The sequence below is a fragment of the Drosophila biarmipes genome, chromosome 2L (assembly GCF_025231255.1).
Source record: "Drosophila biarmipes strain raj3 chromosome 2L, RU_DBia_V1.1, whole genome shotgun sequence".
Lineage (NCBI taxonomy): Eukaryota > Metazoa > Arthropoda > Insecta > Diptera > Drosophilidae > Drosophila > Drosophila biarmipes.
The window spans coordinates 7,080,229-7,094,417 of NC_066612.1; the positions used below are offsets into that span (position 1 = coordinate 7,080,229).

General features: G+C 48.3%; 8 protein-coding genes across 10 annotated transcripts; 3 read left to right on the forward strand and 5 right to left on the reverse strand.

The window, feature by feature from the left end:
• LOC108027827 (polyphosphoinositide phosphatase) lies at positions 1–2,864 on the reverse strand. Its single transcript, XM_017099409.3, has 3 exons — positions 2,709–2,864; positions 1,028–2,651; positions 1–971 (listed from the first exon to the last, which is right to left on the reverse strand). Exons 1-3 carry the CDS (start codon positions 2,787–2,789, stop codon positions 100–102), a joined length of 2,577 nt encoding a protein of 858 aa, XP_016954898.1. The 5' UTR covers positions 2,790–2,864; the 3' UTR covers positions 1–99.
• A 165-nt stretch (positions 2,865–3,029) lies between these two features.
• Positions 3,030–4,428, reverse strand: LOC108027694 (gastrula zinc finger protein XlCGF52.1). The gene is made up of 2 exons (XM_017099243.3): positions 4,255–4,428; positions 3,030–4,200 (listed from the first exon to the last, which is right to left on the reverse strand). The coding sequence occupies exon 2, from the start codon at positions 4,193–4,195 to the stop codon at positions 3,128–3,130; it is 1,068 nt and encodes a 355-aa protein (XP_016954732.1). The 5' UTR covers positions 4,196–4,200; positions 4,255–4,428; the 3' UTR covers positions 3,030–3,127.
• A 218-nt stretch (positions 4,429–4,646) lies between these two features.
• LOC108027939 (zinc finger protein 271) lies at positions 4,647–6,620 on the reverse strand. The gene is made up of 2 exons (XM_017099568.3): positions 6,532–6,620; positions 4,647–6,478 (listed from the first exon to the last, which is right to left on the reverse strand). The coding sequence occupies exons 1-2, from the start codon at positions 6,546–6,548 to the stop codon at positions 4,696–4,698; spliced, it is 1,800 nt and encodes a 599-aa protein (XP_016955057.1). The 5' UTR covers positions 6,549–6,620; the 3' UTR covers positions 4,647–4,695.
• A 165-nt stretch (positions 6,621–6,785) lies between these two features.
• On the reverse strand, positions 6,786–8,310 carry LOC108027867 (zinc finger protein 586). 2 transcript variants are annotated; one of them, XM_044094075.2, is made up of 2 exons: positions 8,248–8,269; positions 6,786–8,202 (listed from the first exon to the last, which is right to left on the reverse strand). In XM_044094075.2, the coding sequence occupies exon 2, from the start codon at positions 8,181–8,183 to the stop codon at positions 6,837–6,839; it is 1,347 nt and encodes a 448-aa protein (XP_043950010.1). In that variant the 5' UTR covers positions 8,184–8,202; positions 8,248–8,269; the 3' UTR covers positions 6,786–6,836. The 2 variants fall into 2 exon arrangements, with proteins under 2 accessions (XP_043950010.1, XP_050741310.1); XM_050885353.1 differs by having other exon boundaries at positions 6,787–8,194; positions 8,248–8,310.
• Positions 8,311–8,335: 25 nt separating this feature from the next.
• LOC108027868 (transmembrane and coiled-coil domain-containing protein 6) lies at positions 8,336–9,690 on the forward strand. Its single transcript, XM_017099482.3, has 2 exons — positions 8,336–8,730; positions 8,789–9,690. Exons 1-2 carry the CDS (start codon positions 8,406–8,408, stop codon positions 9,526–9,528), a joined length of 1,065 nt encoding a protein of 354 aa, XP_016954971.1. The 5' UTR covers positions 8,336–8,405; the 3' UTR covers positions 9,529–9,690.
• On the reverse strand, positions 9,526–11,997 carry LOC108027866 (uncharacterized). Of its 2 annotated transcripts, XM_017099480.1 has the most exons (3): positions 11,885–11,997; positions 11,192–11,373; positions 9,526–11,140 (listed from the first exon to the last, which is right to left on the reverse strand). In XM_017099480.1, exons 2-3 carry the CDS (start codon positions 11,345–11,347, stop codon positions 9,770–9,772), a joined length of 1,527 nt encoding a protein of 508 aa, XP_016954969.1. In that variant the 5' UTR covers positions 11,348–11,373; positions 11,885–11,997; the 3' UTR covers positions 9,526–9,769. The 2 variants fall into 2 exon arrangements, with proteins under 2 accessions (XP_016954969.1, XP_016954968.1); XM_017099479.3 differs by lacking the exon at positions 11,885–11,997 and having other exon boundaries at positions 11,192–11,459.
• LOC108027869 (39S ribosomal protein L27, mitochondrial) lies at positions 11,711–12,387 on the forward strand. Its single transcript, XM_017099483.3, has 3 exons — positions 11,711–11,872; positions 11,924–12,087; positions 12,149–12,387. The coding sequence occupies exons 1-3, from the start codon at positions 11,809–11,811 to the stop codon at positions 12,350–12,352; spliced, it is 432 nt and encodes a 143-aa protein (XP_016954972.1). The 5' UTR covers positions 11,711–11,808; the 3' UTR covers positions 12,353–12,387.
• Positions 12,388–12,760: 373 nt separating this feature from the next.
• Positions 12,761–13,874, forward strand: LOC108027674 (60S ribosomal protein L27a). The gene is made up of 4 exons (XM_017099218.3): positions 12,761–12,780; positions 13,020–13,337; positions 13,565–13,699; positions 13,789–13,874. The coding sequence occupies exons 1-3, from the start codon at positions 12,778–12,780 to the stop codon at positions 13,691–13,693; spliced, it is 450 nt and encodes a 149-aa protein (XP_016954707.1). The 5' UTR covers positions 12,761–12,777; the 3' UTR covers positions 13,694–13,699; positions 13,789–13,874.
• The last annotated feature ends 315 nt before the right edge of the window (positions 13,875–14,189 follow it).

Sequence of the window (14,189 nt, forward strand, 5' to 3'; positions counted from 1 at the left end):
TTGGATTAAAATGATTTTCTCTTAACTTACATAAATAACATATTTAAAACCTTATGAGAACAACAAAATGTGCGGACATTAAATATCCCTGACTTTAAGCTATAGCTTTTGCACATACTGATAGAGCACATCGAATTCCTCCAACTTGGGCACGGCGTTAAAGGTGCTCCGAGTGCGGCAGTACTCGGCATAGATAAGCAGGCTCTGACGCGGAACGACCGGCGTACGCACGCTGAGATAGGAGTCACTGCCGTAGTCGCTGAGCGGACGCAGGGTTATGCCCCGCATGATCTTGGCCAGCTCTTGATCGCGCTGTGCAACGGCTGTCTGGGCGGGTCGCGCTCCTCCGCTGGACAGCTTGCCCATCTGTACGTACTTCTTATAGACAGCCATGCTTTGCTTGGAGGGCGGACTGATGGTGCATCCGTATATCTCCTCCATCGAGGGCAGGCCGGAGGCCAGCGTGGCGGCCGGAGGTTCCGTAGACTCCGTCTGATTGGCTTCCTTCTCGGCAAAACTGGCACTCAACTCCTCATCGCTGGAGCTATCATCGCCCTCGCTCGAGCTGGAGGAGTTGCTGTTCATCGAGCCTGTGGAACTTTGTCCCGTCATCGAGGGATTCTGGCGGGCCTTTCGCGAGGTCTGGATCTGCCGCTGGAATGGACTGTAGTTCGTGCGGAATGTGGGCATATACCGCAGGGCCAGCTGGCTGATCTCAAAAGCGATGTGCTCACTGAGGTCCGTCCACTTGAAGGACTGATGGTAGTTGGAGTAGGCATCGATCATTTCCAGGCCGCTGCTGTGCACGCGAAACAGCTCCTTGACCAGTTTATTGGAGTCTGCGCACGAGTAGGGCAGGCACTCCCGCACCTTGTGGCGCACCCAGTCGGTAAGGGGCTTGCTGTCAGCTCTCTTAACGAAGGCATTGTGCATGTCGTAGTCCGTCTGCAGCTCCCATATGGGTTGACCCTCTGCGGTAAAGGCAAGACTAAATAATTTGATTAATCCCCGAGGGTTTATGACTCACGCTTTGTCAGACTGGGTTTGTAAATGCCCAAAAACAAGTTGATGCTGTGCTGCTTTTCCGTATCGCTAAATGTGTTGCTGTAGTAGCGACTGAGGGTCTGCATCACATCGCTGCCCTGGGATCCCCAAGGAGCCGTCTTCCGGTATGTCTTGATGCGGTGCACCAGCTGCGAGCCTCCGTACTGCAGGGCCAGTGTATCGCCATGCTCCTCATACAGGTTTTCCAGCATTGTGACGCAGTCCGAGTCAAACTCCAGCTTGGCGGACTTAACGAAGCCCAGGCGCTCCAGTTGATGGCCCAAGGCACATTTTCCAATGGCAAACTGAGCCGAGTTCGTGCGGTCCAGGCAGTCCACGCAGTTGGTGCGTACGATACCAGTCTGCAAGCCCGGTTCACTGCCCGCCGCCTTGAAGAACATGCCCGTCATCTGGACAATGCTCTCTGCATGAATGGCCAATTGTTCCATGACATTACCGCCGCTCAGGCGACTCTGTCGCGCCATGTCGAAGTGGATGTGCTTCATGCGGTGCGGCGGCGGCAGGAATTGATTCAGATAGCGAATACTGTTCTCCAGTTCCTTGGAGATGATCGACTCGTGCTTGCGCCGCTCCCGCTTCTTCACCAGATTGAGCATTATAAGCGGCGCCCCGTAATGGAAGAGCAGGCGTTCAAAGTGCAGCGATGGGGTCTGCGCATAAGGATCACAAATGTCCAGCTGAATCTGCGGCTTGGGCACCATCTTGCTGATATCTTGAGACCAGTGCGACGGTATGGATCCTCTCATTTGGGTGAAGGCGCACATTCTCTGGCCATCGCTGACGATCTGCTCGGTCTCCACCTCGTTGGCTACGTCTCCCTGAAAGTTGGCTCCTCGTTTGAGAAAACGTGTTCCGGCGAAGCGCGAACTCCTGCGGGCTACCAGGCACACGTTAACGTGGCGCCCGAAGATGCTGATGCAGGATTGGCTGACGAAGCCGTGAGTGACCTCCAGGAGCCAGTCCTTCAGCATAATACCCTCCATGGGCTGGAGAAGGTAGGCATTCCAGACGAACCGCTTGCGCGAGTCGCTGCGAAAGGCGTAGTCCACCCGCTCGTGGGCCTTGGCCACGTTGTTGGTCAGCGTGTTCCAGTCGGGAAGCGGTTCGTCCCGGTCCAAGTCCACCTTGGCGCCCACGAAGCGAGGAGGCGATTCGTTATACTGCAGCGTACGCGTCAAGTCGTAGGAGTACGAGAAGTAGAAGTTGCTGCGCAAGTCGATGTTCTGGAACATACGCTTGTAGCGATCCTCGTGCGGATGCGGTGGACGCTGCGAAGTCACCTCGTTCACGCGCACCATCACCGTATCCTTGATGGTGTAGACCAGGTGGCGGCCGATGTGGGCGCAGCACTTGCGCTTGGTCACCAGCAGCAGGTAGTAACCCTCGAGGAAGCGCACGAATCCCAGGACTCCATAGGCGGACGTCACCTTTGGCGAACCCGTGAGGGAGGCCACGAAGCGGCGAATCTCCAAGTTGTTGAACTCGTTGGCATTCTCCTCGATGCTCAGCCGATTGTGGGCCAGCCGGTCGATGGTCAGGAGGCGGAACCGTGTCTCCCTATTGTTGCTGCCCACCAAATAGAGTCGCTGTGATGAAATGGGATTAGTTAGCAGGGGGAAGCTTTGGTGGTGCAGATCCCTTACCGCTCGCGTCTCGTAGAGCACCACCTTCTGGATGCAGCTTATCAGGGGATTGAAGACTATATTCGGGGTGTCATTGCTCATTTTTCCTCACTTTTCCGTGGCTCTTGTTTGAATCCGGAACTCCTGAGGCCGCTCCCACATAAACATTCATCAGCTGATCAGCTGACGTAGAGATGCGAAAAAAGCCCAGTGATGACAGCGTGATATCAAAAAATTGGTTCCGATTTATAGATATTTATTTGAAATATAATTTACGTTTAAAAAATAAAATATTCCCGCTTGAAACAAATAGGAAGGCACTAGTACAAATATTGTAGAATCTATTATATAAATGTATATTTTTCAAAAAAATATTTTTACAAACTTCATATTATAATACTTAAAAATACACAACTGTGAACTTTTAACTCTTATACAATCTATTTTGGTACTTTTTTAAGCAATGGTCGTTGGTGAATATCTAGGATATGTCTTCCCAGTGCTTTTCTCTGCCTAAAGGCACTTGAGCAGTGGGGACACTTTAAGGTTCTTTCCGCATTGTGAATGTGCTTGTGTTCCTTCAGGGTACTGCTGAGTCGGAACGATTTGGAGCAAAGGGAGCACTGGAAAGGACGAACTTCAGAATGGATGCGCAGGTGTTCCTTGAGATGCTGCTTTAGGGCAAAGGCCTTTGGGCATTGGGAACACTGGTGGGTTCGTTCCCCTGTGTGCGAAAGGAGATGGTTTTCCAGATGGAATTTCCTGGTAAAGGTTTTCGAGCAGTTGGAACACTTGTAAGGCCTTTCTCCTCCGTGGGTGCGGATGTGCCGGCTGAGATCCGAGGATTTAATAAAGGTCTTAAAGCACTGGGCGCACTTATATGGACGTTCGCCAGTATGCGTTCTCTCGTGCGACTGCAGAGTGGACTGCTGGGCAAAGGACTTGGGGCAGTGGGCACACTCATAGGGCTTGACCGAATTGTGGGTTCTGATGTGCGCATTGAGGGTGACCCGAAATCTAAAATTCTGTGAGCAGTAGGCACAAGGAAAGGATTGTCCATTCAAGTGGGTTCTCATGTGCCGCAACCAGGAACCTTTTCGTTTGAATCTCTTTGGGCATTCCTGACATTCAAAAGAGACCACCTTCCTGTCGATTTCGTCACCATCCTGGAAATCATCACCATAGGATGGAGAGTTATTCCACTTTTCCGACCAATCCCAGTCCTCTTCCTCGAGCAAGGTGCCCAAGGCCTCCTCGATTCCATCATCCCGAACTTGGCAGTAGAACTGGTGACTCCTCTCGCAGGTCTGTCTGATGGAAAATGCATTCTTGGCATCCTCCAAGCACGGTGGACATATCAGTTCCGGAAACGAGTCCCCACGTTTGACTTCAAAGCCAGTACACTGTGCAATCATCTCGGCAATGGAAACTCGGGTCTTTCGCCTGGCATCGAAGATGTTCACCAAGTTATCCGATCTTCCCAGACAAATGCGACAGATCTGCTCCATGGCCTCTATAAGAAGCAATAATAAGTAACCAAGGTTTTCTCAGAAATCTTATTGCATACCTGCTTATTCTGTCTAGGCAGATGACTTTTCTTGGTATTTGATTGCTGTTAGAACAATTTTTACATATCTAGAGGAACTTTGCGTTTCATCCAATTATTTCTCTGGTTATCAGCGGTCATCTGGCCTAATTTAGTTTGTTTATCGTAGAAATATAAAAACCTCACTATAAACGTTTGTTTACAATAGATAGAGTGCCCGAGCCACCCTGTGCTCAGCGCTATTTGGTCTATCGATTTTAAATCGAATTTCAAAATTAAAATTAATTAATAACTGCTTTTTTTTAACGCGTGTGTTCTGTGTACTTAAAAAGATGTTTTGAAATTAATTTAAAAAATCAAGAGCAAAAATGAATATATAAATGAATATAGAGATACGAGTATAAAACCACAAATTTTTTAATTTCGTAATAGGCTTCATTTATTATCAAGCTTCGAACTGTGTCATGTTACACCGTGAGAAACGAGGTGTGATTCAAAATTGGTTTTCAGTACATAAGATAGTGGGCAGAGGGGACACTTGAATGGATTCAAATGGTGTTGCTTGCGATTGTGTCGCATCAGATCGTTTTCAAAGGTGAAAGACTCGGAGCAGACAGAGCACTTGTGCAGCTTTCCAGTGTGCTTTTCCATGTGCAGGTCCAGATCGGCCTTCTTCTTGTAGGTTTCCAGGCAGACGGAGCACCTATAGTAACTCGGCTCAGTGCGGGGCCGCTTGTGAACAGCCCTGTGCCTGTTGAAACTGCGCCAACTATTAAAGGACTTCGGGCAATCGATACACTGAAAGGTCCAGGAAGTTTGTGACTCCTCGTTTGGATCTGTGCCGCCTTGATCCTCGATAAGGTCATTGTCGATTGGCTCGTTAACAACCTGGCAGTTGGATGAATCAATATCATTGGACGCCACCAGCTGCCCATTGTGATCTTCCATGTGCAGTTCCAGATCGGCCCTCCTTCTAAACGTCTGAAGGCAGACGGAACACCTGAAACAAGTTTGTAGCGATCGTGGGCTACGGTGAACGGCCCGGTGAATCTTAAAACAGCGCCATTCATCAAAGGACATCGGGCAATCGTTACACTGGAAGGTGCTACCCCCTGTGTACGACGTGGCGGCCAATTCCTTAGGAGTTTGTGATGGTTCGTTTGGTTCTGTATCGACCTGATCCTCAAATAAGTCATCTTCAATTGGCTCGTTGATAACTATGCAGTTGGATGAATCAATATCATCAGACGCCACCTGAAGCACTTCCTCCGCTATGCCGTGACCTTTCCTGTGATTCTGGAAATGGCCCCATGTTTTGTATGTCTTCGGGCAATGGGGACACTTGAAAGGCTCATCGTTCCTTGAGTCCGGAAAGTGAAAAATCTGCCTATGATGTTTAAAATCGTTTTCCGAGGTAAAAGATTTGGAGCACTTGTTGCACCTAAACTTCTCTCCGGAGTGGCCTATCTTGTGTAACTCCAGTTCGGACTGCTGCTGAAAGAACTTCAAGCAAAAAGAGCACCGGAAGAACTTTGGTGCCGTGTAAGAGCGTGCGTGAATTGCGCTGTGTTTCAGGAAGTGTAACTGCCTTTTGAAGGTCTTCGGGCAATCCGGACACCGGATGAGCTCACCCTTCTCTTGGGTGCTTCCATCCGATAAGGGCGCCTGCCTAGGACTAAAGCTAGGCGGCTCTAAGGTAGCTTGTGGTTGCCCATTTGGTTCTGTACCGACTTCATCCTCACATAAGTCATATTCGTTTGGCGAATCACCATAGCTGGTTGATTCCTGGAATACTTCATTTTCGATTGGTAAGTCTTTCCTTCTTTTATGAGAGGGCTCTGTGCAGTCTAAGTCAGCTTCATCTCCTTCATAAGCAGCTGATTCCTCCACCTCAGTGTCCTGCACTATGCATTCTCCATCCTCTAGTTCTTCATTCTCGTCTGGGTACTCGACAATTTCAAAGAATTCTTCCGCTGAGTTCTGCTCCGGCACCTCGTCCTTGTCCAGGAACTCGCATATTTCGTAGACTACCCCCTCCGCAGGGTTACTTTCCTCGAGGGGCTCCTTGGCTTGAAAGGCAATCGCATCCGCCAGGCAAAGTCTGCATACGAATTCGGGGAAGGAATCTCCTCTACTGACTTCTTGGCCAGAGTAGTGGGCAATTGCATCCAGAACATCTGGTCGGTTGTCGAATATGTTTATCGCATTATAGAATTCCTTTAGGCAAACGCGACACCTCTCCTTTCTGAAATATAATATTTTTAATACATCCCAAATAGTATAATTACATTTGTTGACCTTTTTTTGCTGGACATTTCCACAGCTAAAAGACTAGCCACCCTGTGCTGCACATGGTGATGGTAAGCGCGGAGCAGCTGAGAAATATCGATGTTTTTAATTTATCGAACTATCGTTAAATTTAAATCGATCCTTTTAAATAACTTCAAAAACATTTTCCGACAAAATTGCATATTGTTTTCTAAGCACTTTCATTTGGAATTAGCTGAAATTAAAAAAAATCAATATTTAATGTTTTTAGAAACCTTAGATTATTTAATAAAATGTATAAATATTTACATTGTCCTATTTAAAATCTATTACTACTATTCGTTTGCACGGTTTGCATGTATTCTTCCTAGGTGTTTAGTAAGATTCGATTTGGTGGCAAATAATTTCGGGCACAAGGAACACTGGATCTTGTCATCGGAGTGGGTGCGTAGGTGTCGTTTCAGATCGTTATTATAGGCAAAGGACTTGGGACATATATTGCAACTGAACCGCTCTCCAGAATGGGCTTGCATGTGCAGGCCCAGGTTGGAGTGTTGTGTAAAGGTCTTCGGGCAGTAGAGGCACTTGTAGGGCCGTTCTCCCGTGTGGCAGCGCTTGTGCCGCTGGAGGTTGCACTGCTGCGTGAAGGACATCGGGCATTCGGAGCACTTGTAGGGCCGCTCCCCCTTGTGGGCCCTCAGGTGCGACGTCAGGGAGGTCCTGTCCGAAAAGGTCTTCGGGCAGTGCTCACAGAAGAAGGGTCGTTCCCCCGTGTGAATCCGCGTGTGCCTCTTAAGATCGTGCGCCGAAAGAAAGGACTTTGGACAGTGACAGCACTTGTGCGGTCGCAAGTGGGTCGCAATGTGCTCCTGAAGCGTGGAATCCTCCGTAAAATACTTTGGGCAGAACGTACAGCCGAATGGTCTTTCCTCGTGCGTCATGACGTGCGAGTCCAGCAAAGTCTGTGATGTAAAAGTCTTATCGCAGGTAGCACATCGATAAGATCCGTGGATCCGAATGTGTCTTTTGAGGTCGTGGGAGAAACGAAAGGACTTGTGACAGCGGGAGCACTTGTGCTTGAGATCCATCTTTTGATCGACCGCTATCGTGCGGACTTCATCCTCGAATACATCGTCTTCCACTGGCTCGTTCTTTACCAGACAATTCGATGGAGGAGTAATACTTTCGGTTTCCTGGCTGAAATCCTCATCAGACAGCTCATCTTCAACGGGCTCGTTTTTTATCTGGACAGGAAGCGGTTGTAATTTCTTGATTCTTGATTCAGATTCCTGGACCCTTTCTTTTTTAACTTGGAACTCCCCAATACCATTTGATTCCTCGCAGTCCGGTATTTTGAAAACCTCCTCCTTCAGCAAATCATCCACAAGCTCTTCATCCTTTACTTGATAGACACCTTCCTCTAATGGGTCGCCCTCGGGAAGTCCTTCCTCATCCTGGAACTCCAAGATTTCAAAGACCTCAGCCTGGTGCTGGTCACCGCTTTCATATGCATTCCGTGCATCCTCCAGGCACATCGAGCAAATGGTCTCCGGAAATGAATCTCCCTGTCGAACTTCCAAGCCAGTGTAATGGGAAACAATTAAGCTTAAATCCGCCGTCCCATCGAATATGTTTATTAGGGTTCCAGGACTCTGGTTGCATATGCGACACAAGGCCGCCATTGCCCCTGAAACTGAGTACCTAAACTTGACCAAAATGGTAAAATAATTTAACAACTATGCTTACCAAACTTTTTGTTTACAATTTTTACTGCTGAGAAAAGCGCACTGACCACCCTGTGGTTGGGACATAAACGGCCTATCGATTATCGATACCTGGATTTATCGACTTTTTGGTTACTTGAAAGGAAAGGATTGGATTCACTTCTGTTTTAGTTCAAATAAATGGACTCTGACACGACATCGGTGGAGAACATCCTCCTCCGGAGCAAGATCCGAGGATATGCCCGGGATCAACGCCTTGAGTGCCGCATAAAGGCAAAGGACGCGATGCGCATTGGACTTGGTCAGGTGATGGAGGAGGTGGCGGCACTGGAGAGCCTAGGCACCAAGGACGTCATTGGAATGGCAAACAGGATCAAGCGCCGCAAGCATGCCGCCTCCGAGGATCTGTGCCGCCTGTCACTGGCCTTCCTCCAAGGCATCGACAATAGCAATGCTTTTGCAGTCATTCCAGGCGCTATTCAAGTTCTGGTTAAAGAGCTCACTGGTAAGTAAATTAACCACCAGGAGGTTTATTCTTGTCTTATAAAAAACCTCACTTCCAGGCCCCCACATTCAGCGTCACATAGATGCCGTAGAGTGCCTGTGTAATCTCTCCTTGGGCGAGGCGCATGTCTCTGAGAAGATTGCCAGCTTGGCGGGCAGCTACATGGTCACATATCTCGATGGCAAGGAGGAACGCCTGAAGCGCAGCTGCCTTTGGACGTTGGCCAACATCCTGGCTACCTGTGATAAGGCCGGCAGGACATTGCTGCAAATGCAACTGGTTCCCAAGTTGTGGCGGCTTTACAGCGATCGAAATGTTTGCCAGGAAGACGCAGGCATCTGCCTTTTTCTGGTGGCCACCCACTGCCGGCAGCATGTGAGCCCTGATGACCGGCGGTACATAGCCCAGAACCTGCACGAGAAGAAGCCGGAGGATCCTGCTAGCGAATACTTCATGTACATAGTACACCAACTGGAAATTGTTGGACAGGATCTCGAACTAGGAGTCAAACAAGCTGAGTGCCTGGTGCATTTCTTTGAAGCCAGCTTATCGTCAACTGCCGACAGTCCATGCCTGACCTACGGGGTGCGTGTGATGGCCAATCTGGTGGCAAAAGGTGACCTGCAACTATTGGGTGGTCTCGCAGATCCACAGAACTTTGTAAAAATTATAAATCACCTCTTCGCCCTGCGGGACCCTCATCTCAACCCGGACTTGATACGTTTGCTCAGGAATTTTCTGCACTTCAACCTGTCAGACTCCAACATGATATTGGATAGTTTGCAAATATACGCGTAAGTTTCGATAAAGTCTTGCGGATCTCTTTATTAGTCTGATTATACTTAAAAAGGAAGTACTTGAGTACGTGAGAATGTAAAATGAACATGGATTATAGCTATGCTAGGGTTAACCCCTAAAGAAAAACAAAATAAAATAAATAAATAATAAACATTGACAAAACACGAAGATGCGTGGTGGCTGGCGAGATTATTAATAAATATATTCAGCCACCCTGCCCAAAAACAGTTCTTTGTAAAACTTAGATGTCATCATCGAAGAGGGCGATTATTTCGCGCCTTTTGGCTTCGTCGTCGGCTAGGATGCCTCTATGAACATTGTGATTGTGGACCTCCAGTTCGGAGACCGAGTCGAATACTAAATTGCACTGCCCGCATCGGGCTGAGAATACGGGGGCTGAGCCCTGGGAAACCGTGCCAGGGGAGACCACGGCCCGTTGCAGTTTCTCCAGAAACGTGGCCCGCTCCTTGTGCTTGTCCAGGCCTAGTCCCAGGCCCAGCGATGATCCTGCAGCCACTCCGCGAATGGGAATGGGCTTCTTTACCGTGGGTGTCCTCTGCGAGTTGCGGCTTTCTGAGCGCTCAATGGCGTACAGAACATTATTCTCCTCCGTGATCGGAGTTGTCGTACCGCTTACAAAGTCAAAGAGAGCAAAAGGCTGTTCTTCCACCGCGCGGAGATCGGGAATATCTGCTGTAATTGTCGCCTCAGTCGACTTCTCGCCGTTGGACACCTTCACTTGATTGAGCTTCTCGGCCAGAAGCGAGTCTATGGAATGTTCCTGCAGCCAGGTGCAGGTCTTGTGCAGAGCGAATATCATGCGGCGGATGAACTCGTGCGGCGACACCATTTTCTGGCGCCTAATCTCTAGCAGCTTTGACACCTCGCTTACAAACGTGACGAACTGGTACTCGACGCAGTTGTCCAGATGCGACTGCTGCGACTCCTCGAACATAAAGCGCTTGGAGCAGGCCGGGCACTTGCGCTCCTTCCACATGGGCTCCGGAATATTAACCTTTATGTCGCGCAGCTGCAACTGGTCCTGCTCCATGGGATCGTCTTCCTCAAAGTTTGTCTCGCTGTAGTTGTAACAGTTCTTGTGCTTTCGCAGCAGGGCCGCCTCTTCGTTGTCGTCGCTGGAGCTGGCCACCGCATAGTAATCCTCTTCCTCCTCGTTTTGACCGCTGCCTGTGGGTAGCTCTCCATCCCGGGAGTGCCTTGGCAAGGCATTGTGATGCTGCTGCTTGTTGAACAGTATGTTTAAATACTGTATTCTCTGCTCCGAACTGCCGCTCAGCTCTGGCGCCGCCTGGTTGAGCAGTCGCTTGTGCACCTTGTCCTTGCTGGACTCCAGTTTAAAGCTGCTGTTGTTCAGGAGGATATTGTGAACGGGTCTCTGCTCCACGAAGCGCAGGTCCTCGGCAGTGAAAAGGGCGCTCTCCTTGTCTATTTTGTTCGCATCCGAGATGTTGACCCTCTTCTGCTGGTAGAGCTCCGCCAGCTTGAGACTCAGGGCATTCTTGATGCACTGCTCCCGGAATGTTACGGCGTGCTTGAGGTACGAGATGCAGGGAGCACATATGTTGCGCGGCAGGCCATCGTCCGTGGAGTTCTGCCAAGGAGGGAATCTATAAATCTGGACGCCACACATAGAATCACTTACCTTCAGGCCTGTCGTCTCCTCGAGCAGAACGTTTATGGGCTTCTGCCAGTTGAGGAACTCGTTTGTGGAGCCGTGCAAGTATGTGGGAATCTTGGCGAAAATCTCGTAGTCTGCGGGACTGCTGCAGATGCGGCAGATATTGCCCCACGTCGTCATACTTAATTTAAACTCGATACCTAATGCTAATGCCGGAAAAAAACAAACAATTACAATTCTCGACGCCGGCGAGTGTAACCCTACTGAAAAAGGTTCGAAATTCCGCAAGCCGCCCCCGCCTACAGCAGAGATGCGAGCTCAGCTATTTTGTAGCCAGACTTACTGCGCCCTAAGCTTAACAGTTTATAGGAATATTTTTGGGAAACAATAGTTTATCTTTGTAGTTGAAAATATTACAATAAACTTACGGTTAAAATATATATTTTCTTTAAATGTAGATTAAAAAACTGTTACAAACATTCAACTTAGCTTTTATTTTAAGCCAACAGTTGTCCACAATGGATAACAGACTGTTAACTGGATCCCCTTGGTGACTTTGTGCTCCACTTCCGCTGGCCACACTAGGTTTCCATAAAATAAATTGCATAAACAAACCTCGTTACTGGAATAAAAGCCCCAAAATGTCGTTGAATATAATGCAGAAGCTTACAATGACATGCCTGAAGGCGGATCAGCCCCTGATGAGTAAGGACTTACCCTCAAAAGATGACGGCAACTAATAAAATCCCATTTCAGCCACCGTGCGCAATGCCAGTAAGAAAACCGGTGGAAGTACGAGGAACAAGAAGGGCCATGCGAGACCCAAACACCGAGGATGGCGCGTCCAGGATGGACACCACGTCTCCGAGGGCACAATTCTGGCCACCCAACTCACCACGCGCTTCCATCCGGGCTTGAATGTATGTATCAGACTGAGAAGTTGTCTTGGCTCTGTAGCTTTAGACTGAATCCCTCTTGCAGGTGGGATTTGGCCGCAATGGAACCCTGTTCGCCATGGAGCACGGCAAGGTTTATGTGACCTGCGAGCCCATCGACCCCAACTGGGACCACAGCTGGATTCAGCGGAACTACGCCGGTCGCCAGGACCAGACCATCTATAAGAAGTTCTTCAATGTTATTCCCGAGAATCAGCACCAGAGGTTCAGGCTGGTGGAGGAAATCTAACTTGTTAAATATTAAACAACAGTCAAATCAAAATATTTCTTTTTTGAATTTTGTTCCATTTACAGACATCGGTGTGCTTAACAGACCTGTTATGTTAACAGCCTTGCCTAGGTGTGCTCTGAGCCATATATCGAATACATGTCGGCCTTTAAATATGAATGCATTTCAATTTTATAACAGTTCCACGTAACAAGCTTTTAAAAATTTCATTCACAGTTTCATTATAGCCTTTCATTTCTGTTTCTTGACCCGCACTGAATTGTTTTTATTAAACATTTTTTATTTAATAGCACCTAACATATTCGATATTTTCTGGCGAGTTATCGATGTTTGGAAAACATCAATAGTATCGAACAGATATCGCTCTCGGTCCCACCTCTACAACCGCAGCCAACTTCGCTTCTTTCTTTCCAAAAAATTTGAAGATGGTGAGTGGACGTCGGTAAATGTGGTGCTTTTAAAATGTGGTTTGTGGGCAGGTAAACGCAGCGAGATGAACCGAAGAGTTGTCTGAATGTGAAGCAGCTTGCCTGCCTGCCGACTGCAAAGCCAATGTGAGGATATAGAGCGCAGCAAACGCTGCACGTAAACATAACCTCCAGCACGTGGGCGAAAAATGTGAGGATTGGTGAATGAAAACACGTTTCTCTTCTGCTCTCCCTTACAGTCGAATATCAAGCGGAAGAAGACCAGGAAGCTGCGTGGTCATGTCAGCCACGGTCACGGCCGTATCGGCAAGCACCGCAAGCATCCCGGAGGTCGCGGTAACGCTGGTGGCATGCACCACCACCGCATCAACTTCGACAAATACCATCCCGGTTACTTCGGCAAGGTTGGTATGAGGAACTTCCATCTGCGCCGCCAGCACAAGTTCAGGCCCGAGATCAACCTGGACAAGCTCTGGTCCCTGGTCGGAGCCGAGAAGTTCGCCGAGTTGGAGAAGGAGAAGAGCACCAAGGCTCCCGTCATCGACTTGGTTAAATTCGTAAGTTTCCCCCAGCTGTATGCCACTCCTGATCCGGCTGCTGCTGCTGCTTTGTACATGAAGAGACACCCAAGGCGATGGGCGGACAGAATGCGACCGTACAATTGCTCTCACCGTGTAGAGGACAGCCTTTCAGATCAAAGCCAGCAGCTTCTGCGGAGGATGTGCATTGTTTTCTTACCCCCCTCGAGCTATCACTAACAAGGCTTCTTATCTGCTCAACACAGGGCTACTACAAGCTGCTGGGCCGTGGTCACCTGCCCGCCCGCCCCGTCATCGTGAAGGCCAAGTACTTCTCCAAGAAGGCTGAGGACAAGATCAAGAAGGCCGGCGGTGTGTGCTTGCTGAGCGCCTAAGTTAAGGTAAGCTACATTCCCACCTAAAATATGTCCAGCTCCCCATGGAGAATCTAAGTTTCACCAGTAGCTAACTTGCCTCGTTTCCCTTGCAGATTCCCTTCAACAGAAAAAAAGCAAGTGGACTACATTCGACCATCTAAAATGTATTTGTTTTTTAATAAATTTAAAAGAAAAACAAGTATCTGCTATTCCTAAAAAGTGTGGTGTTTACTGAAAGCTTTTGGGGCCGTTTAACTGGCATTTTTGCCGAAGATTCTTATGTGTGGTAGTTAATCTGTCAAATATTTAAGGAAAAAAATCTTAAAGGCAGTCATTTCAATATTATTGCAGGGAATGTAAGAATTTATTGCTTGAGACAAGATTATTAATGTTAAAGATTTGCTCTTATGTTTGTCCCATGTTCGCTTGTGGTCGCAATTGATCATACAAGTGAGTTATCTAATTATTTTGTTATACCATCAAAATTCAAAGTATCATTTAGTAGGTGCATTCG

Bases quoted from the DNA above. Each gene is read 5' to 3' on its own strand.
- LOC108027827 (XM_017099409.3), bottom strand. From the start codon at position 2,789: ATGAGCAATGACACCCCGAATATAGTCTTCAATCCCCTGATAAGCTGC. The intron at 2,652-2,708 runs GTAAGGGATCTG...ATTTCATCACAG, and splicing joins TGCTCTACGAGACGCGAGCG to CGACTCTATTTGGTGGGCAG. The intron at 972-1,027 runs GTGAGTCATAAA...CCTTTACCGCAG, and splicing joins CAAACCCAGTCTGACAAAGC to AGGGTCAACCCATATGGGAG.
- LOC108027694 (XM_017099243.3), bottom strand. From the start codon at position 4,195: ATGGAGCAGATCTGTCGCATTTGTCTGGGAAGATCGGATAACTTGGTG.
- LOC108027867 (XM_044094075.2), bottom strand. From the start codon at position 8,183: ATGGCGGCCTTGTGTCGCATATGCAACCAGAGTCCTGGAACCCTAATA.
- LOC108027868 (XM_017099482.3), top strand. From the start codon at position 8,406: ATGGACTCTGACACGACATCGGTGGAGAACATCCTCCTCCGGAGCAAG. The intron at 8,731-8,788 runs GTAAGTAAATTA...CCTCACTTCCAG, and splicing joins TCTGGTTAAAGAGCTCACTG to GCCCCCACATTCAGCGTCAC.
- LOC108027866 (XM_017099480.1), bottom strand. From the start codon at position 11,347: ATGACGACGTGGGGCAATATCTGCCGCATCTGCAGCAGTCCCGCAGAC. The intron at 11,141-11,191 runs GTAAGTGATTCT...CCTCCTTGGCAG, and splicing joins AGGAGACGACAGGCCTGAAG to AACTCCACGGACGATGGCCT.
- LOC108027869 (XM_017099483.3), top strand. From the start codon at position 11,809: ATGTCGTTGAATATAATGCAGAAGCTTACAATGACATGCCTGAAGGCG. The intron at 11,873-11,923 runs GTAAGGACTTAC...ATCCCATTTCAG, and splicing joins GGCGGATCAGCCCCTGATGA to CCACCGTGCGCAATGCCAGT. The intron at 12,088-12,148 runs GTATGTATCAGA...TCCCTCTTGCAG, and splicing joins GCTTCCATCCGGGCTTGAAT to GTGGGATTTGGCCGCAATGG.
- LOC108027674 (XM_017099218.3), top strand. The intron at 13,338-13,564 runs GTAAGTTTCCCC...TGCTCAACACAG, and splicing joins TCATCGACTTGGTTAAATTC to GGCTACTACAAGCTGCTGGG.